A 27,785-nucleotide genomic window follows, 5' to 3' on the forward strand; every position below is an offset into this window, starting at 1 on the left:
GCCGTTGTTTTCGTTGTTCCATTAAAATACTCCAAGGAATTGGAATGCTTTCGACTCGTTTTTTTTTATTTTCCTTTTTTTTAGGTCGATAAGAAGTAAAAATGAAGCAAACGAATTGGGCTCTCCTCGTCTCCTACAGTCCTAAACCCCGGTAGCAAGGGCTTCTTTTCCACCCAACGTCTTTCGCTTTGGTTCCTATTTTCCCACCCAATTCTGGTTGGTTAAATATAGCGCATCCCCTGCTTTTTACGGCAAACAGAAGAAAAAATAGAAAGAACTGGGAAAGCTTTCAAGGAGTTGTCATTGCGGCCCAAATTTCGTGTCAACACACTGTGTGTGTGTCTTTTTTTGGAATCGTACCAAAATTTCAATCACGGAAGGGATGAACGACCCGGACGAAGGAGAGAAAGAGCGTCTTTTTTTCTGTATGTTTGTGTGTGTGTCTAGTGTAATGAGTGGCTTTTTAGAAGGAGCACAGACACAGAGCACTGTAGGAGTGTAGTTTCCTGGATTTGGCTCCAATTTTCTCGGTTTACCCCTCGAACGAACGAACGAACCAGCGCCGCCTTATCGAAATGTTGCCATGAAAAATGGCAGCTATTGATTTTCCGGCTTTCTTGCACTTCAGCACTTTCTAGGAGTTTCCCGAAGCGGCACCAACATATCTCCTTAGCCTGGCTTCTTTTGCTGGTTGGTACGGTGGTGTGTGTGCGTGCGTGGATTGGTGTCTAGCCTCTTGAACACAAAGCTCTCCTTTTCACTCCAGCGCTATTCCACTTCGCTTATCCCCTCCTAATGATGGTGGTTTGTGTTGTTGTTTTCTTTTTGTCGGAATTGTGTTTTCGGGCTATTTTTTCCGTTGGTGTGCCGTTGGTGGTGTCCAATTTTCGAAAGCCGATTTATTTTTTGCCCTCTTGTTTGTGCTGTTTCGATCGAAGAAAGTCTGCAAGTCGTCGGTTTTTGGGAGTGTAAGGTGGGCACCGAAAATGGCTTCTCAACAACCCACCGTGTGCAGTTGCCAATTTGTAAACAAACATGCGAAACACAAGATGCAAGAGAAAATCCGCTTTTCCCCGTGTTGTTGGCTGATCAAAGCAATATAGATACATGAGAAAGCTCACTCTCTCCGCGCCGCCACTCTCCACATCCAACAGCAATGGGGATTAGTGTTTCGTGATGGGAAAAGATGTCAGAGTTTCCGCTCTGTCTCCTGTTGTCTTTGTACGTCAATTTATTTTGGATCCCTGAACTCCTTCTCTGTTTGTTGTGTTGGTGCGCTAAACGACGAGGGAGGTTTATCAAGATCGGTTCCTTGTACGCGAAGGATCGGTGCCGTTGAATGATGGGTTTCCCCTTTCCCCCCCGCTTCCTCTACTCTTCTTTTCCCTTTTAGCAGACAGCAGGAAAGGATGGCCATTACAAATTGTCAAATGGAGTAATTTACAACCTTGCGGTGATAAAATGGAAGTAAAAAACGAGTTCCCATTTGTACAAAACCCGCCCGGGTGTTGGGGGTACCGTTTTGTGTGCTCCAAAGTAGGGCAAGTATTATCACAAAAAAAGGATCCCTTTTTCCCTTTATAAAAAGATGATGGGGATTGGATGGTTTGTGGCTCATGAGCAATTACGAATGCAAAGTATACACGTGCGCGCGCTGTTAACCGGATGTGGTTTTTGAAATAATAGTCTTGCCCAAAGTGGTTGTGGTGCAGTAGCACTGGGTACACAACAGCTTTTGAGAGACGGAAGTGTACAACTTCTTGTGTGTTTGTGTGTTTAAAACGATGTTGTTTTGTTATTGTACGGATAGAAGAAGGCTTTTTTACAACGCACAGTTGGTGGCGAGAAGAAAATATAGAGCAGAGTGAAGAGGGGATTTGGTGGCGGCTTGACGTCACCATGAGTCGTCAAAACCGCATACTAAATTGCAACCGAGACCCTCCTAAACTCACTCCCCCCGTACCATTCCCTCGTCAACAACAGAAGCAGCAGCAGCACTCACGTTGTGAATGGGTTGTTGTGTGTTGTTTATTACGGGCTTACTGTAATTATATACCCCAAACCATCTTTAGCTGCTGTGGGTCTGCTCCAGTGATGGTGGTGGTGATGGGTTGGTTGCGCTATGATGGTTATGAAAAGGTTAAGCCAAGTACTGGGCGACTCCATGTGCTGCTTGCGCACGAATCATATTTCCGCAAAGCGGGCAAATGCCGAAGGAAGAAGTTACGGGTGAGAGGGACAAAAGGGCACAATTAATTTAAAATGTAAATTATGATTTGTTGCCATTAGTAGTGTGGGGTGTGTGGGGTGGTACGGTACAGTACGGTGTGTTATCTGATTACTATATACCCGCGATACACGAGAGAGAAAGATGCAATCAAATGTTGTGCAAGCTCTCCATCCGGCATTAATAATCGGGTTGTGGAAGTTGTGTATGTGTATTGCGATGCTTTTGCTACTTCCTTTTTTACCCTTTGTAACTACTTTCTACATTATTTAAAGTGGGTTATAACGCTGCCAAGGAATGGGTAGAGCCATACTGAGAAACCATTACACACCTTATTTATAGCATGAATAGTGGCTGGTATCGTTGTACTACTACTAAAGCTTCTCTTCAGTGTTAATGTGTGAATTACATGACCTTTTTTTGCACACTTGGGCTTGAGCTGACCCGGGAAAGCTTCCTCCTTTGCTTACTCGAAGTTTCTAGAGCTTTCTATTGTGCGTAATTTGGCTCCCATCCTGCTGCGTCGGTCGATTTTGCAAGCAAACCAAGCGGCGTAACATTTGTACACTCCAGGGAAAATGATAGCCGGCAGCGACAGGACACCAACCAGCAAACCTCTACACCACGCAAATACCGGCCAAAAGCAGGCTAGCCGGAACCTATTCTACTGGGCTTGTATACACTCTACCATCATATGTAATGACCCCTGCTGCTGCTGCTGCTGCTGCTGCTGCTGCTACTTCCCCCTGGGGGAGGATTGATTATAGCCTGTGTGCGTCCTTTGACATAGGGTTTGCATTTTTTTTTGTCGCCCCTTTTGTTGGACACACGAGACGACGACGATGACTGCACACAGGTCACGTACCATAATAATCTGATAGTGGAATCTCTATTTAGCGCTCTTTCCCTCTCTATCATCGTCTGAAGGCAATTCTGGTCTGCTGTATCCTTAAGCTGTTTTAAGCTTAAGCGCAAGGAAAGGTTGATGCAGGTTAGAAGAAAATGGATGGCAGCAGCAGCAACCAACCAACCAACCAACTCCATGCCATTTATTATCTCGTTTTGTCCCGGATGCTTCAAATCCCTGTGTGATCCCTACGGTCTTGCGAACAAATAAGGATGATACGGGCGTGTTCCTTATTATGTGTGAATTAGCTGCTTCGTTTCAAAATGTTGTGTAATGTAATTCAGAAACTTTTCATTGCCCAATTTCACTATAAGTGTTTTACCTTCATAAAGAAGGCCTTAATCGATGATGTTTCTATAATTCTTTCGTTATTGGGCCCCTTTTCCATTTTAAGATCGTAGACTGAAATTTCAGCCTATGAGCTATTTACAGTGTATAGCAGTTTTCGATCAGCTATCAAAGTGGGTATAATATACAGGTAGACATATCCCAAGGTGTTTAGAAGGTTGATTTTTATCGCTTCTGCTTCTGAATGAAGATTTGAAGTGTGTTTTGTGTTTTCGTCAAGTTACCATAAAGCCTTCTTCTTATTCTTCTTTTTCTTCAGACAGGCTATGGGAACACCTGGTGTTGCGAAATACATACACTTTGATTATAGATTCCACCACCTGATCTGTTTAATGCCTCTTGGGACAAATGAAAACAAGACGTTGTTTTGCCATTTTTTCGAGCAGGTACTCGAATCTAATTCTAGCTTTGAGGCTGAAATAATCTGAGGCTAGTTTTGTGTGTGGTTTTGTACGGAGTCGGCCGCCAGCTGTCAAACTCCATATAAAAAAGCTGATTAGTATCGTAAAGGCCCCATTATTGTTTTGTTCCTTAAAAAGCGAATATGTCTACATTCAATATCAAACCAAGAGCAGAGCACAATGCGCGTGATGTCGTCATTTGCAATAGTGTGTAGCTGGTTCGCCCTTCTAGCTTTTTCACACCTGGTTAAATTACGTCAACGTGTGGTAAATGTAACAAGGCGACCAACCGACCCGACCGACCGGTGGGTTACTGTTTGCAGTTATCTTTTGCGGGCGGCGTGTCGCATGGTGCGCATTGCTTATCAGGCCTGCTGGTCTCTCTGGTGTTTTATCTGGGTGATCTTTTGGTGTACGTGTTTCGTTGGCGTTGGTATGCAATTGCCGAGACCAAAAATGATGCTCGTTTGTGGCCACTGCCACTCTGTGTGTTGTCCCAAAAGGGCGTGTGTGGGCGCGTTCGATGCTGTTCCAGATTGTTGCCCTTATTTTGTGTTTTACTGCCGTGGCAAATATTTCAATAAAAGAGCAAGAGACAGTGGAACTAACAGCCCCCCCCCCCCCCCCCCCCCGGAGCAGAGTGAAAATGTTCAAACCATTAATATATAGCAAACGAGCAGAGGAGCAGCAGCGGAAAAGAAGGACATGTTTTCGCTCGTGTTGCCTTGCAAAGCGTGCATCTACATTTGTGGACGATCGCGTTCCCGTACACAAAACACACATCAAAGGAAATGCCACGTACACACAAACCCGACCACCCCCAACCACCGCCCAGTTGTGAATAGTTGAACTTTAGGAATTTCTTATCGGTTAAACGTTGCTATGCTCTCCCGGTCAAACGTTTAGAGCGGGAGGCACAACGGCGGTAGCTCGAGTTGGTGGCATCCATTTGCGCTTTGATATTGGGTATTGGACTTAAACGAAGAGAGAAGAGGAGCAGAAGTGTGTACACACAATAGCATTCGGTGGTGTTGTATGTGCTTGTGCTTACTCGGCTGTCCTTGATTGCACTGGTATGCGGCGGGGCAATTCGAAGATTGGCGGCGCTCGGTTTGGCCTTTTGACTGTCATGCTTTTGAAAAGCTAGATATATTGGACCTTCCACCTCTCCACCCCCTCACCGGGGTACGACGACTACAAGAGTAAAGAACTTCTCCCCCAGCTCCGAACAAAAGAGCAGAGAAAAGATGCCTACGATGACGCCCTTCCACACTTTTTATAAGGATGCTTGTAAAATCCTGCAAAAAATGGCTCCCATTTCTTGTTCGTTGCCTTTTTATGGTATGCCGATTGTGTATTTGTGTGTCAGCTACAAAACGCGTGATGGAGCTTTTTGCATGCTTTCGCTTCGAACAAGCCGTGGGCGAGAGAACAAGGGAAAAGATCGAAGAATTTAATTTTCTTCCTAGTGGTTGTCAAATTGTGCTAAATTTAATCGTTTTTTTTCGAATCGAAACCTAACTTTCTATTTCATTTCATGTTGTTTTGTGGGTCCTTCGAATAATTTAGTTATTGCTTTGTTTGTTTTTATTTAATTTTTGAATATCATTTTAGGAGAAACGGTAATGTAATACATATACCAATACGGTAATTGGATTTAGCTGCTTAACAGATAGCATGACGCAGCTATATGTGTGTGGGAAGGCTACGAAAAAAGGAAACAGGACCCCCATAAATAATCGCCAAAATCAAGGCAGTAAATATAACGCAGGAAAGGATAACGATGAAATTTATTGGCTAGGCGAGTGAGAAAGAGTGGTCTCTCATCCACGTCTTCTCTGTTAGCCTACCACAACTGTACGGTGGGACACTGTTGCCCTCCAAAAAAAAAAAAAGAAATATTACACGAATGTGTCACATCGCAAAAGCTTATGCTGGTTCAAAGAAGGGCACGTTTTTGCCGTGTCCCCGTCAGTGGGAATCAACAGTGAAAAAGGACACTGTAGCCGGTAGCGGGGGATGGCTCCTGCTCCTTGCTTAGGCGCCGTCGAGAACGCGATAGCGCTTTCGGGAGACAGTTTTATTCGCCGTGAATAGTTTTACTTTTCATGACACGTTCGTAAATCGTTCAACTTTGTTTAGGATTTACGCGGTGGTGGTGATGTATGATGATGGTGTGCTTTTCGCTAGCCATGCTTCTTTCTGCTGCCGCACGGTGAAGAGAGGATATGTGTGTGACGTCCTTTTGTTCACTACCTTGTATTGTAGACAGTTACCTCCTACACTGGTGTGTAGTATCCCTGATTACCATAGAGATACAATGAAAATGATATTTATTACCAGCTACACGTATAGAACCAGTCACCGAGAACGCAAAGTTTTGTGAAGCTTTTTTCTTCTTCCTTTTGTGTTCCTCTAGAAGGAGAAACTATTTTATGGGAGTAAATTCTTTCCTTGCACGGGCTTCATTCGCCCCGTTTGTCCTTTTCGTCCTTTCGATGGCCGGGGCTGTACACAATAAAGTGCGTCGAATTTGTCATGAAAGGGAAATCATCGCCGACGCCGGCTTCTCGTGTGTAGGTGTTGCTTGTTGTGTAATATTTTTGTATCGTCAGCTCTCCCCAGGCTCGCATAACTTTTTAAGAAGGTTCAATAGAAAAGGCCACCCCCATGGCGCAGTAAACAAATTCTTCAAATACACTGTGTCCTTTCGACTGTTACTTTTGAGATGGTAGGATTTTACTGGCGATTTTCCTCGGTATTTCCTTTTTTGTGTGTCTCCACGGCATTGAAAGGACGGATCGAATCGGTTACGAGATAGCTTTCGGTCTGGTGCGTAAACTCGCCGACGCCTTAAATGAGCTTTTCTTCGCTCGTTATCATGCCTACCATACACCAAGATAGGAAATGACGAGGAACACATAACATGGACTGGACCGAGAGAGCGCGGTGGTGGCGGTGTCTCTACTGTCCTTTCACATAGCTGTACGGAAAGCTCGTTCGTAATCACGCTAGTTTGACATAAAAGCCCTGTACGAAAACTAAACCACCGCTCCCACGGTTACGATACGAACGAAACACATTATAATAAATTTTCGTTCCCTTATTGGATACCACCACTTCTCCCGAAATCCTGGCCAACCATTTCTACGCTGTAGTGTTCTCCTCCCTTCGCCACTGAAGTATCGGTTGGGTGGGGGCAAGTCATTATGATACCACCACCAGCACAACACGGTGTGTGCGGCCATGGGAAAATCAGTGCCGCCGTCGTTTGTGCCCTTTCGGGGTATCAATTCATACACTCTTCCCAACACCACTACTACTCTCCGTCCAATTGTGGGCTCCTCACTCCATTTACCGAACGTTTTCCAATGAGTTCTGGTTTTCTCGGTGGGCTTGGTGGGTTGCCGCTGCTCCCAGGTCCTTTTTGGATTTTATGGATAATGGGTAAAGTTTCGGGCGAAAGGAGTAGTAGTAGTAGTCGTCGTTCATTATATTTCATAGCGAAACCTCTATTTCACTTCGCCCCCCAGAAGTGGTGCGGATGACGGAGGAGAAGAAGAACGTGTCCTCCCGCTCTGGTACACAACAATCCCTTATCTTGTGACCTCTATTGCCAATCATGCCCTAGTCCTCGGCGTTGGCGTCCTCAATCGGCGGGGGGTTTGTACGCGATTGAAAGGTTCTTCGTGCTCTGCGGCTTGTGTCCTTTGCTTTTGGGTTGTTGTCCCTGCTCTGGTGTATAAGGCAGGAAGGGAAGTCTATCGAACCGAGAAGAGGGTGGTAGGGTTAGTTGGTGGTGGTTACACATAGCAAAAGAGCTTGAGGCGCAACCTATTTTGTTGGTGCGATTGTGGTTGTACAATTACCAGTAACCACACCACCACCAATAATGCCTCTGTTCAGATTTGGAATAGTAGCCTTTTTCCGAGATTAGAAATCAGATCAGAATGCTCTCTATTGTACACAAGAGAAGATAGAGAGGGAGGATAACAATTTCATAGAGTTCATTTAGTTTGCTGTAAAGTATGAAGCCTTATTTTAAAAGGGCATGGGTGGTCGTGGGAACGTTTCGTTCAATTTATTTCTGGAGCTGAAAGATCTTGCTCCAAAGTTCTTTGTGTCCATTCTATGACATTGGGATATGCTTTTTTGTGTGTTCAACAATTCTTGCCAATGACGTTATATGATGAAAAACATTAAACGTTAATTTTTGGTTAACATTCTTCTTCTCCCCAAAATTAAGCTACCATGGTGGGCAACATGGCGCCACCGTTGTTAGTCCTTGTTATGTCTGCAAGGACACACTGACACATTAAAATCTCCCCCAAGGCGCTTTTTATTGCCTACCAAAAGAAGCAAAGTAAAAACGACCATTTGGGGGAGAATGGTTCAATCAGTTTACCGTTTGTGTTCATTAATTTTTCAAATCGAAAACACCTTTATTTACACACTGACCGACGCCCCCTCGAAATTGATTCCTGCGCGGGAAACGGTAACGTCGGCGTGTTGTGTGCCCCTGGTGTAGTTGGATGTGTATGCTTTGTATATGTTCTCTAAGGGTGGCTCCGGATTTTGATTTAGGTAGTGGTGTGTTTCTCCATGTTGTAGTGAAATCTGCTGTTACCTTCGCTTCTCCTTCTCTGCAGTAAGACATTCAAATATACGTTCCCGCATAGTACGGGGAAAAATCGATACAAACCACCCTCCACACGTGGCATTACGAAAGCAAAGATGTACAGTCAAGTGTATGGCAGGTAGAGTCTACCTTTTGCTCTGGAATCCATGGAAAAACACAAGCGAGGGTACATCCTTGAGTATCGTTTTTACTGTGTTGTATGGTTTATTTCTTAGAATTGGAAGAAAAACGGAGCATTATAATATATTTAAGCGCCTTTAGCGCTTTGCTCCTTTGACTATAAGGTGTTGGGCTCTGCTCCTTTCTTGGCGTGGTGAAGGTGTTTCGTTTGCGACCCTAGCGGAGGTGTCCATTACAGGTGTCGTCTACTACACATGCGTATAATTTCACATATTTATTTATGTACGCACTGGGAAGGTCGTCCTGATGGTGCTGTAAGTCTGCTTTGTAGCGCATAAGATATTGAATATGTACGGGATTAAGCAGATTCTAGGCTTGTGTGTTCTTGCGACTTTTTATTGTATTATTGATGATTTGACTTTTGCAGATGAAATTTAAATAGACATGATTTGAGGTAGCTTGTGAGGCAACAACATCTTTTTGGGTAATTTTCTTTACCATTTTGGAATGTATTGCATTGATGAGTCTAACGAATGTTCCCTGAAATAAAACTACTACATAAAACTATATTGTCATTGCCTTTACACACATGATTACTAATATTATTATTGTTTCCAATTTTCTTGGCGCGCACAGGTAACGGCACGATCGATTTCCCCGAGTTTCTAACAATGATGGCTCGTAAAATGAAGGACACGGACAGTGAAGAGGAAATCCGGGAGGCATTCCGAGTCTTCGACAAGGACGGCAACGGTTTTATCTCTGCAGCTGAGCTGCGCCACGTCATGACTAATCTGGGCGAGAAGCTAACAGACGAGGAGGTCGACGAGATGATCCGTGAAGCCGATATAGATGGCGATGGCCAGGTTAATTATGAAGGTAAGAGTTGCCTTTCGCGCCCACACCAAGCATTGTTTCGAAGCAGAGCCAGTGTGTTATTGTTTTGTGCAAGAGAAGCAATGGTTTTTTGTTTGGTTTTAGTTTCACATTCTATCCACCACTACCTGGCGTGGTTAACATCCATTTCGTTGGGGGTAATAGCCAAACAAATTCTGTCGTCCTTTCTTGTGCTGGTGTATGTGTATTGTGTGTATATGGACAGATTGGTGCAAATCAATCGAACCCCGTTTGATCGATATATACAAGCGTAAAAGCGACAAGAAGGAGGACGGAATATAGTAGAGTTTTAGTTTCATAGCACCGCTCTTCCAGGCACCAAACGCGCCACCAAACTCTCGGCGGCTTCTCCAAGAATACAAAGAATACTGCGCCATCAGCATGTTGCCAGGGTCATGTTTTGATTTTTGCGTCGTCAAGCTCTTCGTGTTTCGTGTCCTGTGAGGAGCGTCAGCTCCCCAATAAGAGCTTACTTTATGAGTTAACATGCGACGATGGTTTTGACTTTTGAACATTTTCGTGTTACATTGCAGGAAATGGGTGCCTATGCCCTGTTGTAGGAATATAATTCAAACTTTTTTGTGTGTGACCAGTTGGCTCAAAGTCACTTCTTGCTTCGTTTTGCAGTCACTCATCCCTGAATGACACTGTTGAAAGTTGCATTTCAATCATTTGTTGACTTTACCATTCACTTTACCGCCCACTACACCTCCTTCTGTAACAACCACACACACACACAGGCACGCGTGCGCCTTTTGGGGTGCCTCCTCTGTGCACATTTTACAATCCACTAGAAAAAACAGCCTTTGAAGAAGTGAAGGTTTCGGTCGTGGTGCATATATTGCACAAGGTCTTCCTTCTTTCTTTTTTTTATTGCCACCGCGTTTTTGTTCTGCCTTCAAGAAGTATTACTCTCCGACGAAAAGGAAAAAGGATTTGCCAAATGTGTGTGTGCAAAGAGGGGAGATAGTAGAAGGAGCGTGCTTTTACATTGTAACTTTGAAGCGCCAAGCCCATCATCTTCAAAGGCAAACACGACGGGGTCTGAATGAAAGAAGATGATGTGTGTTTGACTTGGCGGTTGTGTTTGGTGTCTGCGTGTGTGTGATGCAGTTTTGATGAAGGGGAGGATCCTTTTGTGTGAGGATGTGTGTAAAACTCTTCTGACAGGTTCTTCAAAGGACCACCAACAACACCCACACCACCCATCCGAGCAAACTTGATGATTTCAATGCACGAAAATCCTAGAGGTCAGAGCTCTGGGAGCGCATGCTTAACACTTTTTGGTGGTGGTTGTGCAAATCAACGAAAATAAATCACTCAGCTTTTTTCATTCTCCTCACCCCGTGTGGTGGGGTGCCGCAGTCGCGTATGCATGATTGAAATCACAGGACCCCTGTCCCCTCCGATGTGTGGAGCAGTCATGTGCATGTTCATGGTGTTGGCGCGGTAGAAATCTAGCAAATGACAATCAGCTCACTATGCACTCGCAGTGCTCCTGAATTGATGGATTGCACCATACACCCCAGTGTGTTGTTCCTCTGTATTTGCGTGCTGCATGCAATTTTTCCAGCGCAATCCAGACTTTTCCACTCCTTAAATTTTTCGCAAAGATACTCCTCGCCAACATTTACGCCCCTTTCGCTTGGGGGTGAAATATTTCGCATTGCTGCCGCTCCCTTTTGGCAAACAGTGCTGAGGGGAGGCGGCTCCGTGTTACGCAAAAAATCCGACTGCGGCAATAAAGCTTCTTCGCGAAAAATCTAACCATCCCCTAACCAGGGGGAGCGCGAAAATATGGTGTGTTTGGAGGTGGTGGTGGTGTTGTAGGTGGTTTAATATTTGATGCACCTTCAACACACACACACACACACCCCCAAAACCCCCCATTGGGGTGATATTACGCTGTTGGAATAAACGAAAAGGAGTGTTTCGGAAAAATATAACCGCGAGCAGCAGCAGTGGCAGTGGCAGCCAGCTAAAGAGCTTTATTGTGTAGAGGGCAGCCTTTTTAACAGAATAACGTACACACCACACCGCCGTCCTGTGTATAGTGTAACGCGCACGCACCCAGTGGTGGAAGGCGTAATAAAACTTGTGGAGCACACGAACGTGAATGCTGTGTGTGTGTATATTGGGAGGGAATGAGAGCTTGGTTGTTGCGCGAAACACGTGAACTCATAAATTTCAAGCCTTTTGTGGTGTGTGCCGTTTCGGAAGTCGGCTCACGGCAGGGCGAACAAAAAGAAAAGTAGAGGACCCCGTTTCGCTTTCTCAATATAATGCACATAAAGAAATGCCTTTAGTAGCGAAGGAGGGAGAGCGTGTTGGTTGGCGGCTTGGTTGGTGCACACAGAGATTTGTTAGAGGATCTATTTTTGTGCGACGTGCTTTTTTGTCGCTTTTTAGTGTTCCTGCTAAAAATGCTTTTTTCTTTGGAATGTTGTAATTTATTACTAAACCCTTTTTGGCTATTATTGGCCCCTGGAGGGGGGAGGAGTTGTTGTAGTACCACCGTTGATTGCAAATTACATTTGCATCATCCGCCGAACGACACCACTCCTGGTGCGCAATATGGGGAGCGAGGGGAGTCTTCTCGAATTATGCAAAATACAAATTCACACAAGTTATGGTGTGTTAGGGTGGTCGTAAAGCGTGCTGGACCTACTACTACCTACAACTCCTACTCGCCGAGCTCTGCCACCACATCCTGCTTTGTATGCACGGGATGAAAAAGGCGTCTCAGCGTCATCATCTGACGGGGGGTGTATACTGTCGCGTAGGCATCATCTACCAATTGTGTATACTGCTGCCCGGTTGAGTTGGGAATGAATTACTCACGGCGCTTTTCGCTTACTCATCGCTCTAGAAGGGTGAAGTGTGCTGCTGCTCGTGAGACACACGAGAATGGCGAATGTTGTTCCGCCACGGATGAAGGCAAAAAGCGGGTGCGAAGGGCGAAGACGATGAGAGAGTTCTAAGGGGCAGTTTGACGCAAGGTGCACACGAAGCAGCAAAAACACAAGTAAAACGATCGTTGATCTTTAGTCGGGTGAGCCATCGGCACGCTCGCCACGATCACTTGTTATCGAGAAGCAGCGGCGCACCACCGCCACGCACTGTGTTGTTATGTTTTTAACCTTGTTCGGAGGTGTATAAACAGCTCAGAAAAGGAAAGGGTTTGTTCCGCTGTCTTCCTGCGACCATACTCAGGGTCTCCACCACCTCTCTTTGATGGGGGATGTGTGTGGTATATGTGTTTTCATTGACCAGATTGACACAACAAACAGGTTAATTTATGGTGGGAATGGGGCGTGGCCGCGGCAGTATCTTTTTATAACCCGAAATCACGGGACCGCTTTCTAATTGTGTTTTTCTTTTTTTTTTTGTTGTAATGAGAGCTTTTTCGGGTTTGATTGAGATTGGTCAGGAATTGCTGCTGTTGCGCCCGGTCAAACGCGTCATCATGTGATATCATTGTCGACGTGTGACGACTTGCTTTGCGCGCGTGACTTAGACACTTGAGTCCCATAGTAGTGCGGGATGGTCAATTTGGGTATTGTTATCGATCTTTTACACAGGTGATGATCGATCCAGAAGCACCATGATCGTCAGAATTTTCTATGGAGTTTGATGCATTTCTAAACATTTGATTGATGTTACAATTTAATGAATTGTTTTGTGATTTCAAGTAAAACGCTTATTAAGTGTAGCTTCATATTCTGGTGCAATATAATAATAACCAATTTAATAACCCGTGGCTGCAAACTCTGTGCAGCTCTTGGTTAAATAAAGATTGCCCCAACAGCATATGCTTCTGGTGTTGCTCGGCGCGTCGTAACCTGCGCTAAATAGATTTATGGCAACACTGTACTTTGTGTATTACACTTCCGTCTTACGATTTGTTTATGGATCCCCCGCCTGCCATATGTTGCTGTTCAAATAGTCTTTTTAATACAGCGCTCTGCTCTCTATCTCTCTGATCCGATACAGTTCCGGTGATGGTAGTAGTATTTTGTAGTACAGCGCAAGGCAACGTCATTTCGGGTTGAACTATTGGAACCCGTTGTACCTAGGATAACTCTACCAAAAGCAAGGGAAGGTTGGGAGGTGTTTGTGCTGCACTACTGCTGCTGCTAAAACACCCTTCGACAGGCACCCGGGTTGACAGTGGAAGTTGTGCCGGGTTTTGTGTTGTTTACCGTTGGCTGTTGGAAGATTTATCTTCCATGTGTGGTCGGTCCACCGACAACGACTACAAAACAGGGCAAATGAGGGAGGATAGTCTTGCGTTTTGCAAGGCGCGTAATGAGCACGGTCTTGTAAGTTTTATCTACGTCATACGTCGGGTACTGGTACTGCATCTCGAATTCTCACTACACTGGAGGTGACGAACGCTTTTGCGTGATCAGCCTCTCTTTGTGGACTGAAAGGGGTGATGCTGGTGATGATGGGGACACTCCCTTCCCCCTGCATGTACTCCAGCAGTACAACTCACTGTGTGTATACGACTGTAACCAGAACCACACAGCCGGCGCTACAGTATTCTGTAAATAATCATCTAAAACGTTGGCGCAAAGTCTAGAAGTAGCACTGGGAGGAAAAAAAGAACTGTAACATCGAGTGTGTGTGCCTAGGTTTTAATAATATTCCTCTACTCTAGCGAGAAGTGTGGCTCGTAGGATCCGCTCACTAACCACCACCGCCATCCTATCCTACCATAAAGATAATACTGCGGTTATTTGGGCACGATGGCACTGTTATTAATATTTGCTTGTGGATGAGAGAGAGAGACGCCGCAGTCAGTGTGGTGGCATTGTGGGGTTATTCTTTTCAAAAAAGAACCGAAGCAAATTGCAGCGAACGATGACGTAGTGTGGAAGGTCCGGGGACACTTCAGCATCCGTTATCGATGCACTGTGTGTCCGTTACTACTATTGTGTGAACTATTTTCGAGAAGCGTTACTTTATCCGTAAATTCGAGTTAGATGATGATAGTATAGGAAGAATATATTACTGAAATATTGATTTTAAAGCTTTTAAATATTGAAAATTATATAGAGTAGATTTAGACACCGCGTCGTGAGCACTTGCCATTCTTAAACGTCTCATTACTCCGGTATAACGAACAACACACGCAATTGCGGTGTTGTACTGTTTTGTTTTACTCTTACACACACCGCGTATACACAAATTGCACGATCATTCTTTTGCACAAGCCAAACATATGTTAATATATTCATCCAGAGCCCCAGTTGGTGTTGGCGCAAACAATGTGTGTCTCAACAAGGCGTATGTTTGTGCCTCTCTTTTTGCATAATACTGCCTATTCTACTAGTAAGAATTTTTTTATATCTCTCTACCACTTTATCTTGTTTTATGGACGGTTAATTAGTGTTTACTCTTGCATTATTTGCTATATCTTGTTGTAAAAATATAAGTGTTACTCTTTTTAGTAAGGGAGTTTCTTGTTCTTTTTTTCTTGTTTTTAGTTTCACTTTCCTCTTTTGCACAACTAATTTCCGTTTTGTTTTACCATTTTTCTTTCTCTTTCTCTCTCTTAACTATTCCAGAATTCGTAACAATGATGACATCGAAGTGAGCTACAGGTCGATACATTGCGCCTTTCTATTTGTTTATTAAGAAGACTGTAGCCACGCGCAACAACAGCTGCGCAACGCTATCGATTTGGATTTAAAAAAAAGAGCGAGAAGCGGAAGCGGTGGAGAAATGCAGCGTGGGATTTAATGGAGTGGAGGAGACAAGAGCGAGAGGAGGATGATGATGATGATGATGATGAAAAGAAAGGAAGTGGAAAAGAGCTACATACAACAACAAAAACGCAACGTAAAAGAGCAAGAAACCATACAGAAAAGAGTAAAGCTAACGAGAGATAAACATTAAATAAGAAAACTCTTAAGCATAACACAGAAGTAAGCAGTATACAACAACAAACATGATGGAAACAAATTGAAAACACTACCTAAGCATAGCAAATCAACAAACAGCTTTTTGATAACATCTCCAACCGATATGAAAGATAGCATCAAAAAGCGCTGCCCGAAAATAACATCAGCAAGCAAAATAATAGCAAAACAGCAGCTATAATATTTTAACAACTTTCAACAGCAGTAACAACAGCAGCAGCAAAAAAACAACAACAACAACAGCAACAGCCATAATAATATTTAAAAACAAAGCTTCTTCATCACCACCACCACCACCCACCCACTACCATCACATTGAGACACAACAACACAACAACTCTCTCTTCCCACGCAGACGAAAGAAAGAGAAACAAGGTAAAATTCTCATTTCCAAAAAACAAAACAAAACAGAAACAAAACAAAACAAAACAAAAAGAGAAACCCGAAGAGAAATCCTTATTGCAAAATAAAAGTAAACAAAATGGAAAGGTACAGCAAGAGTCGGCAGAGAAAAAAAAAGGCAAAACACATATAACTTAAAAAATTTTAATTGTAACAACCACAATTATAAATAAGAAGATAAATAAAAATGGTAAAAGAAAGAAAAACAAAAAAGGGCATACAATCAACTCCTATATTGTAATAATGCAAACCAACAAAAGGGTGGAGCACACACAGCAAAAAATGAAACCTTTTACTCTTTACTCCTAATAATATAACCACACAGACAGACACACACACACGACACACACAACACAACAGAGCTATTTAACGACAGCAACAACCATCACCGCGCAATTCCACTCAATTCTCTAGCGTCGTGTGTACAACACCCTATTACTACTCTATTACCTATTACTATTATCTACTTCTACTTCCTCTTCTACTACTACCACTGCTCTACACAACAACACCACAGTACTCTAGTGTACTACTTCTGCTACTACACCAACACACCATCACCACTTTAATCTTCTGCATCACAACAAAATCCCTTCGCGCAGCTTTTCCAAAACAACAAAATTTCAATATAATTCAGCTAGTAGAGAGAGAAAAAAGAAACACCGCCGGACAGAGAAAAGAGTAGAAAGAAAGCAAATTGGAAAGGAAGGGGAGTAGGAAAGAGGCCAATGGCGCGTGGCGGCTGAGTCGCCACGGGCACCACAGGTCCAGAGATAGGCAGAGAAGATAGCAGCAGCAACAGCAACAGCAGCAGAGCAGCTGAGGAATGAGTCAGAGAGGAATGGAGGGAAAGAAGAGGAAGGCACCGGAAAAGAAAATGATTTAAATTAAATTAAATTTAAACACTATCCTTAATCTATTTGTGTACATTTTTTTGTAAAAATAAAAACAACTAAAATCTACGGAAATCAATTTTCCCTTCTCTCTTTCTCTCTCTCTCCATCGGCATATTTGAGTTAATCGAAGCACCAAAAGAGCATTAGCCTTTTAGAGGAGGGTATCTGTTATAGATAGTGTGATGAATCTACAACCAGCGCGCATAATGGAATGAGGGAATTTAGAAAGAAAATGTTTAAAATGTTGAATAATGTGGTTCAGCAGTATGTAATAAAAAGAGAGATAGTTAGAAAGAGAGAGAGAGAGAGAGAGAGAGAGTGAGAGAGAGAGTAGAATAGAGAACAGAAAGGTATTAGTTAGTAGCTTAGTAGCTATATAAGAAGATAAGGATATGTTTTACAAGATCTAGCTAAAATACTTTCAGAAAGGATCTTGAAGATACGGTTAGAGCATTTTTGATGCATTTATCTAGCTCATTTACTTTCTTTAGGGACTGTTGAATATGTGGGTTATGTTGTTAAACAAGTGAAGCTAGATTTTTTTTAAACTCGGGAAAGAAGACTTGATGCAAGAGTACTTGTTTTGGTGTAACACACAACATACACTTTCCCCCAACACTCGTTGGATAAAAGAATGGATTATCCAATTCCACATTCCACACTTCACACACGCGCAGTTTTCAATATTCATACAAAATTCTCTAAAATATTCCACATCGTTTCTGGTTGACATTGGTTGTTTGTGAATATCGAGAACAGAGAGGAAAAGAGAGAGAGAGAGGTTTGCAATTGATCTGTTTTCGGTGATTGGTGTGGTTGTTGATGCAAAAGGATTTTCTGCTCGTTTTGTTTTTCTTTTGGCAGGATGGGAAAGTATAAAGAAATTGAATTTTGAGAATGTTTTTTGTTCTTCTTTAATTGAAAAATCACTTTAAACATAATCGTTGTTCTAAAACTATTTTAACACCACTCCGTTCGATTAATTTTAGTGTTTGCGTGTGTCTCTCAGCAAAGCATTTGCGTGTGTTCCTATGACACCACGAGCACGAATTTGTTCAACAGCCCAACACCAAAGGAAAGCGTTCAGCTAACAGCAGCAGCAGCAAACTCAGCGGCGGCGGCGGCATCAGCAGCAGCAGCAGCAGCGCAAACAGCAAAAGCGGCGGCGGCGGCTTCAGCAGCAGCAGCAGCAGTAGCAGCAGCGCAGACAGCAGCTTATCCTTTTATCCTAGTATGATGGCCGAATTGGATTGATTGATATAGTTGTATCTCTCTTTGTCGTCATTTAGTGGCTTATTGACCGTGTGTATGTGTGGTGCGTAAGACGATTGCTATCGAAACAGCAACAGAGTAGTAGCCTGAATGCGATTTAGGGGTAGTTAAATGCTTGCACTAAAAGAGGGACCTAAGACGAACAGAATCAGAAGAATGAACCGGTGGCTGCGTGTGTGTGTGTGTGAAGAAGAAGCAGCTGTGTTGTATCCTTCGGACAAAAAAACAAAACACATCGACTACGATTTGCAAATCCATCTCACGTTTATGAAACGTTCTTACGCTGTAGAAAAAGAAAGCAAGTAACCAACCCACACACGCATACACACACCGTATATGATAGTCTCACTCGGGTTTTAGTAGCAGAGGGAGTGTCGAGGAAGTGTGTGAGGTGTCCAAGATGTCAGTTAACACCGGTTTAATCAATGTTTAACATGAAAACGTTTGTCAGCAAATTGTCAGTTACAAAACAAAAATCCACCTTAGAATGCAATGCGAAGCGAATATTGCAAAACACAGCACCGCATATAGTGTATGGTAATGAATGGTATAAGTGCGTAGTTAAAAACACACACAACAAAGCATAAGAAGAAAGAGAAGAGAAAAGAAACACAAAAGATAGTATAAAAATGCAGTAAGTAACTCATTATTGATAAAAATAAGAGCTTTTCAACTAAAGAACTACTACTACTACCAAGCTAGTAAGAGAAGAGAGAACGTATTTAAAAGAAGAAAAAACACACACAAGCAAACAATACAATCACACACAAACACACACACTCACAGACTTTCGAGCACACAACAAAACCGTTTAAACAATTCCAAAACAAAGTTAGGAATCAACGAACACACTTAGCTCTACTACACACGATACAAAAAAACTCCCAAAAAGAAAGACATTTTCTTCCTTTCTTCCTTTCTTTCTTTCGTCGTCGTTGTCGTCGTCGTTGTCGCGTTTGTTAGTTGAGAGGTAAACAGCGAAAAAAACAAAGTTAAATAAAAAAAAAAAACAAACAAAAAACCAAGCAAAACCCACTACGAGCATAAAAAAAAGGATAAAACCTAATGACAAACCCAAAAAAAAACTACAAAACAACAGATAACAGAAAGAAAACAGCTAATTACAACAATTTTCTCGCACACAAACAAAAACATAGGCAAACACATACACACACACACACACACACACACACACACACACATACGTACGCATACAAAAGAGAAGAAGGAAAATATATGATAAGAGCAGTAGCAAGCAAAGGCAAGCAGTAGTCGCAGCAACAGCAGCAGCAGCAGCAGCATTTTGAAAATTGTTGGCGCATTAATGCACATATACAATTAAAAAAGCATGGAACAAGTGAAAACAACAACAACAAAATTAAGAAAAACAGAAGGTGTTGTAATGAAAAAGTAACAAAGAGGAAAACAAAGCATAAGAAGAAAAGTAAGTTGCAAACAGGTACACTAGTAGATTAAAAAAACACAACACTGGAAACAAACAGAACATAGAAAGCGTCAAAAGAAGAGAGGGAAAGCAGAAAAGAACGAAGATATATTAATACAGTATAGATATCTATATATACACACACAGAGTAAGAGACAGGAAGAAACGTACATACACAGATTTGACACAAAAATCCCCACCATCGCCTACTACACCACCACCACTACATTGTTGCGTGCGATCGCGCGCGTGTGTGTGTGTGCGTTTGTGTATGTGCGTATGCATTAGTTGATGTGCGTGAGTTTTAGCAGCGCGCGCAACACCTCCCGCGTACGCGTAGCAGAGTGTTGTGGGTTGCGCTTTAACGTGCGCGCTGCGTAAATGGAGGCGCACGAGCGCCCACGTGGCACGGAAGAGATTCGTTTGGAAGAAGGGTTTGTAGGCCAGAGGAGGAGAAGGAGGATAGGGTTTGTTGCGTGTTTTGGGAAGCCCGTTGGATATGGGAATTGCATTTGAAATACAGAGAGAGAGAGCGAGGATACTGATGTGTGTTGGTCGTTTGAAGGCAAGGCAGAGATGAAGGCAAACAAATATAATAATTAATAAACAGCTGAAGAGCACTCTCTACTACCTATTCTCTTTTTCTCTCTTTCTCTCTTTCGCTCTTGTGATTATATTTTTATGTTTTACTTTTGTAAGCGTTTTTACTACACACCATTCACCATTTGCTCCTTAAACATTATAGAAACAAACACCAGTTTTTCTACACTTTCCCTTGAAGGGGCGGGAGGAAACAGCCGAAACTTTTCAACAGATCAAATATTCGCCTTAATTGATTGATAGATTGTGCCTCTTGCATGCCCATTTTTTCACATTGACATTCTATTGTGTCTCTTACGTGTGTGTGTGTGTGTGTTTGTGTATGTGGGTGCATGTGGTTGTCCTCAATGTGTACGTTGTTTGTGTGCGTTTTTGGCTGAGAAAAGCTGTATTCTAGAGGCGCGCCCTGTGTGTTTGCTTACTATCGCCTACTAATGTTTGTACTATTACTCTAAACCAACTCCAATTTCTACTTCCTCTTCTTTCTTCCCTCCGTATATAAAGGCAAACACTTTGCTACCGTTAGAAAAAAAAACAGCAATGAAATACAGAAACATTACCGTGTGCTCTGCCAATTGCTAATGCAAAAGATGTAAAAGATTAGCGCAACAATAGAAAAACACAGCAGTTTATTCACAGTTTAAACAAGTTAAGACAAAAAAAAGACTAAGATAACAAAGACAAAGAGACACAATACACACAACAAATATTTGTTGGAAAAGAGAAAGAAGCAAAGGAAAAGGAAATGTAAAACCGAATCGGCAGCTTGGCTACAGTTCAAAGAAAACAATATATTTTAGAGAGAAAAAGAGAAAAGATACAAGTAACTTTTCCCCCACTGGTAAACGAGGCAGAAGCATTCCAGTTGGTTGCGCGGTTTACTACTAATTATTATTGTGACAGAAATAGTTTAAAAGAAAAAAAAACGTACACAAAAAAATAACTACACACATGAGTAAACAACACTCTTTAACCATCTCTTGGAACGTTTGTTTAGGGAGAGGAGACGGCAAAGCCATTACTGTGCTTTGTTGTACTACGTACACGAATACACAGCCATAATCTCTACTTATACTTGAGACATAAAGAAAGAAAAAAAAGAACATCAAAAGTGAACAAGAAAGGGATAAAAAACAAACAACAATAACAAAAAAAGAGAAAAAAACGAAAGACACAAACACTAAACAAAACTCCCTCTTTCTTCTAATGCTTTTTTGCTTGTGTCTCTTAATGTGTGTTATTTTTTAAAAGTATTTGTATTTTAAAGAAAAAAAAAACGAAAACAAACAGGAAACACACAAAACAAAAGATCAGAAACCGGGATTTAAAACAAAGCAAAATATACTAAAACGTTACTTTTTTTGATAAACTGTAAAACAAAACAGAACAACCAACAACTCAGAAACAGAACGTTGACTCGCGCAAGTGAGGTGGAGCGTCTCGCGTGTTTCCATTTTTAAAGCCAATCCCAGTTTTCGATTGATCGTGTCGTTGATCGGTTGCCATATATTTATTGTGTAAAACTCTCTTTTGTACTTTGTGTCGGAAATCCTTGTTGCAGGGGGAGTAAAGTTTTTCTTTGGTGAACACTATAACACGGGTTTTATTTATTTAATTGTGCTTGTGGTGGCCGTAAAGGTAAGCTAAAGAAAGAAAGAAAGAAAATGAATAATGTTGGGTAAGTAGGATGAAATCTGTATGTGCATTTTTGAACATAAATATTTTGAATTCATTTAATTCGCGCTACATTTAGAAAACTACATGTTGAACACGTGGTACAGCTATTTCTTAGTTTATACGTTTAGAAATGGCCACAATAAATCCTATAATCATGCTATGTTGGCATTACGTAGATGATTTGATACATTTTCTTCCATAAAAATGACTATCTATGTTGTGTTAAAAAATAACGTTCAATTCGCAACGGTTTCTAAATCAAATTTCGAATTTGGCCAAAGTGCGAACATTTTCCCACTGTGCGCGCTCAGAAATCGAAACTGTCATACGCGTCAAATTCTGTCCTACAGCCAATCTGTCAAACGAGTGTTTGCCAAAACAAGCCAACAAGAAACAACACTTTGGACGCGAATTGGCTGTTTCTGTTGATTTCGCACCATATTCCCGGCATTTTCGTATAGTAAGTTGTGTGTACTGGATCGGCAAACGCGTCAACCCCAAACGGCACAAGGCATCCATTCGAAAAGCGCCACAGCGTCGCGTTGTGCCTATTCGTAGCGGTTGGAAGGTTTGTTTGCATCGCTTGTTTACACGCTACCGCGACCTTTGCCAGCCACCAGCCATGGATCAGATGCTGCCGAGTCCGGGATTCTCGATCCCCAGCATCGGGACGCCGCTGCACCAGCCGGAGGAGGATCAGCAGATTCTGCCCCACGCCTACCAGCAGCAGCAGTCGATGCCGCACATGACACCGATGGGTGGCCTTAGCTCGAGCAACTACACAATGCCGGCCATCGGTTCGACGTCCGGCAAGAGCATGCACACGTACGCGCCCAGCTTCTCCACCCCCCAGAACATGATTCAACCACAGACACCGGTAAGCGGACTGGATTTGGTGGTTTCTTGTTTGCTCCTAAGGTCCTTTCTAATCCTTTCTTTTTCTGCCCCCCTATCAGCAAAGTCTCATGTCACCGATGGTGCCGATGACGGAATCGAAGGCGGCAGCAACACCGAGCCACCCGCAGAGCGGCAGCGGGGGCAGCGTGCGGGATCCGGAAAACATCGGCAGCGTCAACATCCACCAGACGATGGGTCCCGCCACCCCGATGACGCCGATGACGCCTAGCGAACCGGCCATCCTGCCGCAGCTGCAAAACATCGTCTCGACGGTGAACCTGAGCTGCAAGCTCGATCTCAAAAAAATTGCTCTGCACGCCCGTAACGCCGAGTACAATCCGAAGCGTTTCGCTGCGGTCATCATGCGCATCCGGGAGCCGCGCACGACCGCGCTGATTTTCTCCTCCGGCAAGATGGTGTGCACCGGCGCCAAGAGTGAGGACGATTCGCGACTGGCGGCGCGAAAGTACGCGCGTATCATACAGAAGCTTGGCTTTACGGTACGCATTGCGAAGGATGACACCAATTGTGGCCTTGGACCAATTTAGCTTAATTTCCTCTCTCTCTTTTTAGGCCAAATTCCTCGACTTTAAGGTACAGAACATGGTGGGCAGCTGTGACGTGCGGTTTCCGATTCGGCTGGAAGGGTTGGTGCTAACGCACGGTCGGTTCAGCTCGTACGAGCCGGAACTGTTCCCCGGACTGATCTACCGTATGGTGAAGCCGCGTATCGTGCTGCTCATTTTCGTGTCCGGCAAGGTGGTGCTGACGGGGGCTAAGGTGCGGCAGGAGATTTACGACGCGTTCGAAAACATCTACCCGATTCTAAAGAGCTTCAAGAAACAGTAGAGGGGGGAGGGGGGAAGGGGAGGGAGAACTTTAAGGAAAGGGTGGGTACTTTTTTTTGTTTTGCTGTTTTACCTATTATTCGTTTTCTCTCGTAGGCAAGTGTTGTCGCGTGGAGGAGAAGGAGGAAGAGGAGGAGGGGGGCAACGCTTGACGCGCATTTTTCTAAAAAAGCAGCATTAGTAAGTAAGTGAAGAACAATCGAAGCGAAATGTTTCCGAATAAAACGAAAAACCGTTGGAATTCGTCGTGCGGTAGAAGTGAAATGATGCTATGACCGTTATTTGTTTTAGTCCTATTGTAAGGTTCCTTTGTGATGGCACGATTCCAGATTGTTAACGCGTATCCTACACCTTATCTCCAAGACCTCCAAGATAGATGGACATTTGATAAGTGACTTACCTTGAAGCGACTGCTCGATACGCTTTACAACTCATTTTTAGTGATGGGTCATACGACTCCACTAACAGACCGACATGGAGTCAGGTGTAATGAGTTCCGTCGGTTCAATAGGTTTGCCAAAGCATATACGATTCCTACCCGTGGGTGCAACGAGTTCAACAGGTTTATACGAGTTTGGTAGGTGCATATTAGTTCAATAGGTTCAGTGGGTTTATATGAGTTTAGCAGCCTTAATTGGTTTGATGGGTGTCAGTAGTAACACAATATGACCTCCCTGGTGGCTCCGGTGGGCTGGACATGTTGTACGCATGGAAACGGACGACCCAACCCGTAAAGTCTTTTTAGGCCGTCCACAAGGACAGAGGAGGCGTGGTAGGCCCAAATTGAGGTGGCAAGATAGCGTGGAGGCGTCCGCCATTAAGGCCGGGATAACGGACTGGCAGACGAAGGCGCGAGACCGTGAGCGGTTTCGGACACTCCTGAGGCAAGCCAAGACCGCAAAGCGGTTGTAGCGCCGGATAAGTAAGTAAGTATGACCTCCCTGGTAAGAATGCGTTGATTCACAAACGGCAAATGTGATCTGGAGCGCTCCGGAAGGCATTTTGATAGCTCCGAGACGGTAGGTTCGGGTCGACCCACCCATCACTACTCATTTTTGCTGAAGTGAATGACGGTTGCTAGGCAACGGAAAACTTCCATGCGTTCAAGGTGGTGTATTCTAAGCAATTTATTATTATTATTAACGATTTATTAACCGTTTCCCAAAAGTTATTTTTTATATTTTTACGTAATTAAGCTTTTCCAGCATTTTGGAACCAAACGGTTAAGGACCATTGACTTTAAAAAAGGTGTTTGTCATCATTCTTCATTATACATTCATAAATCGCTCTTAAAGGGATATTCGTTTAAGGATGGATTTATTCCAGTTATGTTTAAAGTAGCGTACAATTGAATATTCTAGTTTACTTCCTATTCGCGCTATTCAAAACGTATAATCTACCCTGTCTCTCGTTTGCTTTCCTCCCGGGGGAAATCAACCCAGTATTACCATCTTTCGCGCACAACTGCTTTCGCCTCCTCCGCTCGATCGCTGCCCCTTCGGTTTTTGAACAGTAGAGACTAATGGATTAACAATAAACACTATCAAACGTCTGTTTTTTGTTCTGGTTGCTAGTAGTAGCAGCTTAGCGGCAGCAGAAGCAGCAGTAACAGCAACAAGCAACCTACTTCGTGCGATCCGCGCTAGGCGATAAGTGATCTCAGGCGCAAATGAGATCGTCGAGTGCCGTTCTTCCCTGGGCACACAATGCGCACACAATCACGTGGAATGATTAACCAATCGTTTGGAAATTGCACAATACAACCAATTGCTCTTTGGACGGGCAGCGTCCCTGCCGGCATTTTGTGTGGGTTTTGTGGCTTTTTTCATGGGACTTTGTGGTATACCGGGGGGTCATGGGGCATGCTTTCCAACAAGGCCACACACGCATGACAATACTGCTGAGATGTGGAACACGACCTGCTTTGCGTTGGCTTTACGTCTGCGGATCGAAGATGGGAATAACTACTTTTGAAACGGCTGTTTTAAAAACTTTTCCTATTTCCTATCTCTCGCTCTCTTTCTGCTTCTCTCTCTCTCTCTCTCTCTCTCTCTACGCACTAACCACAGCTCTTTTAGGTAACAAAACCCGGTACCGAACAAAACCCCACACCAAAGACTTAAAAACAAACCTACGGCGACAACTTGTGTACCTGGGGGACTGCTCCGTTACCGTTGGAATTGATGCATGGTATCCTCCCCCCGTGTGTGTCCCCTCCTTCCTAGCCCTTGACGGACAGGTTCTGTACCAAATGTTCTGCCTGCGCCTTCATGTGGTCCGATGCGTGTTTGGCCGCTTCGCGCAGCTTCTGGGCCTTGGAGGCCTGGCTGGCGGCAGCGGCAGCGGCCGCTGCCAGCGCGACCGGATTGTTCGGGAACATGTGCTGCAGGACGTAGTTGAAGCCGCTCACCGTTTTGGCGCAATTCTTCTTGAACCGCTCCAGCCCGAACGCGCGAATGGCGGTACCGAAGCCGTACACGGACGAATCGATCCACGCCGACCGGATGGCGATAGTTTTGCCCGGCTGGTCCGGGAGCGATTTGTAGACCACCTTTTCCACCACACTCTGGAAAAGAGAGGAGATTTTTGTTTAAAGATTGTGTTCTAATTTCTAAATGCAAAAGTGTAAATATTACCATTATTTTGTTGAAGCCAATGTTACGCGTGTACGTGACGAGCGTTCGCTCGTTCGGATCGACCACCGACTCCTCCACGATGTTGACCGACTTTGCTTTGAAGAAGCGCTCGCCCCACTTCGGCACGTGGTTCGTCTTGGTGAGGAGCCGCTTGCTGTGCAGCTTCCCATTCCGCACCTCCCGGCTGACCGTGTCCTCGGAGAGTACGTGCGAGCTGTCGCGTGTTGTGTGTGCGTACGTGTGGTGTGTGCGCGATGCATCCCGCGCAGATAACGAGTTGGTTGTGTGTGTGCGCGCGCGTGCCGGCATGCGATGGAGGTGGTGGGGAGGCCGGGTTACATAAAAATAGAACGTAAAGGAGCAGAATTAAAACGTGTTCAACCGGCGAGAAAGTGCCGCACATTTACACATGTGCCGGAGAGGCATGGTCGTGGCAATCTCAGTGTGCGCATTACATAATTGGCATGGGCAGTGGATGAATATGTCTTGGCGCGAGCGGATGGCATTGTGCTTTGCGGTGGGCATCCAAGCAACCGCAAAATTCACTTGCAGTTGCGCGGACAACACACACGCATACACAACCAGTTGGCGGCACATTGGCCACCCGAAAGGGTAACTAGAGCAACCGAAACTGCAGCTATTTTTTGACAAGCTGACAAATTTTCCGCCCTTCTAGGGACGCTAAAACGAGACTTAGCCAAGGCGATGTAACATTACAACAGCTTCCTGACGTCACGCCAGCCCTGAATGATGGGGTGAGCCTTACCTGAAAGGGTTCGGGTATCGGTTCCAGAAGCCCTGTGTGACCTGCTCCCAGGAGTAGTTGTAGACGGTTTCACTTTCATAGTATTTTGTCATTTTTATGAGGAGGGTTAGTTCTGTTCTCTTTCGGTGCGTTGTCGGGATCGGACTTTGAATTCCCCGGTTTGCCTGAGACTTATGTAAATTGCAGCCACTCAAGCGAGCTCGGTTTCACTTTTCAAATTGATTGCGATGTCGGGTTTGCCGTTAGTCAGCTTAATTTTATCAATTTTCAGCGCACCACACTACCAGCATTCCTCTCCGCGGAATTGGCTGGTGCACACACACACACCTTGCCTTATCACTTTTTCGATAGCAACGATGCGGGGGCTTGATTAGTGTGGGCATACACAGAGAGAGACACACACACAATTCACACAGGACAAATCGGGATCGTTGCACGCTGAATGCAGTTGTCTTGCACTTTTGCCGACTCGGGGGAGGGAGAAATGCACACAAATTACAACGCGATTTGTTTTCGATGGCACACACGATGGCGAGCGGTCGATCGATTTTGGATGCGGTTTTGCACAAAACAGAAAAACACACACACAGCCTGCGATGGGAAGGAGGGGAGAAGGTGTTGCGATTTGACAGCTGGTAATTTCTGGAACGTCGAACAAAAGTGACAGCGAACGGAGGAGCGCTCACTGTGCGCGGTTGACAGTTGAACACTTTTTTTGTTTCTTAATGATTATTTACATTCTCTTTTTAACAACTTTTTTTTAACCAAAACATCTTGAAAGTGGTGAAAAAGTTGTTGAAAAATGCTTTATTTTAGAAGTAAATTTTATGTCTGCGCCCTGAGCGACAAGCGACCACTATCCAACTCAGTTTGACAGCTGA

At 43.9% G+C, this 27,785-nt stretch overlaps 3 protein-coding genes across 3 annotated transcripts in view; 2 read left to right on the forward strand and 1 right to left on the reverse strand.

The window, feature by feature from the left end:
• LOC1271007 (calmodulin) overlaps positions 1 to 16,081 on the forward strand; it is a 32,841-nt gene extending 16,760 nt beyond the window's left edge. Inside the window, exons 4-5 of the mRNA XM_061655913.1 lie at positions 9,279 to 9,521; positions 15,113 to 16,081. Coding sequence (XP_061511897.1) covers positions 9,279 to 9,521; positions 15,113 to 15,141 — 272 coding nt within the window. The 3' untranslated portion in view covers positions 15,142 to 16,081. The remainder of the gene's footprint in view (positions 1 to 9,278; positions 9,522 to 15,112) is intronic.
• Positions 16,082 to 17,903: 1,822 nt separating this feature from the next.
• On the forward strand, positions 17,904 to 23,766 carry LOC1271006 (TATA-box-binding protein; the record flags this gene model as incomplete). The annotated part of the gene is made up of 5 exons (XM_309748.3): positions 17,904 to 17,956; positions 21,642 to 21,646; positions 22,069 to 22,634; positions 22,714 to 23,154; positions 23,228 to 23,766. Coding segments are annotated over 5 exons (1,341 nt in total), but the record flags the coding sequence as incomplete, so codon positions are not given.
• A 1,036-nt stretch (positions 23,767 to 24,802) lies between these two features.
• Positions 24,803 to 27,548, reverse strand: LOC3291200 (protein preli-like). The gene is made up of 3 exons (XM_563974.3): positions 26,905 to 27,548; positions 26,139 to 26,352; positions 24,803 to 26,068 (listed from the first exon to the last, which is right to left on the reverse strand). The coding sequence occupies exons 1-3, from the start codon at positions 26,994 to 26,996 to the stop codon at positions 25,724 to 25,726; spliced, it is 651 nt and encodes a 216-aa protein (XP_563974.2). The 5' UTR covers positions 26,997 to 27,548; the 3' UTR covers positions 24,803 to 25,723.
• Between the last annotated feature and the right edge of the window lie 237 nt (positions 27,549 to 27,785).

Source organism: Anopheles gambiae, chromosome 3 (assembly GCF_943734735.2).
Source record: "Anopheles gambiae chromosome 3, idAnoGambNW_F1_1, whole genome shotgun sequence".
Lineage (NCBI taxonomy): Eukaryota > Metazoa > Arthropoda > Insecta > Diptera > Culicidae > Anopheles > Anopheles gambiae.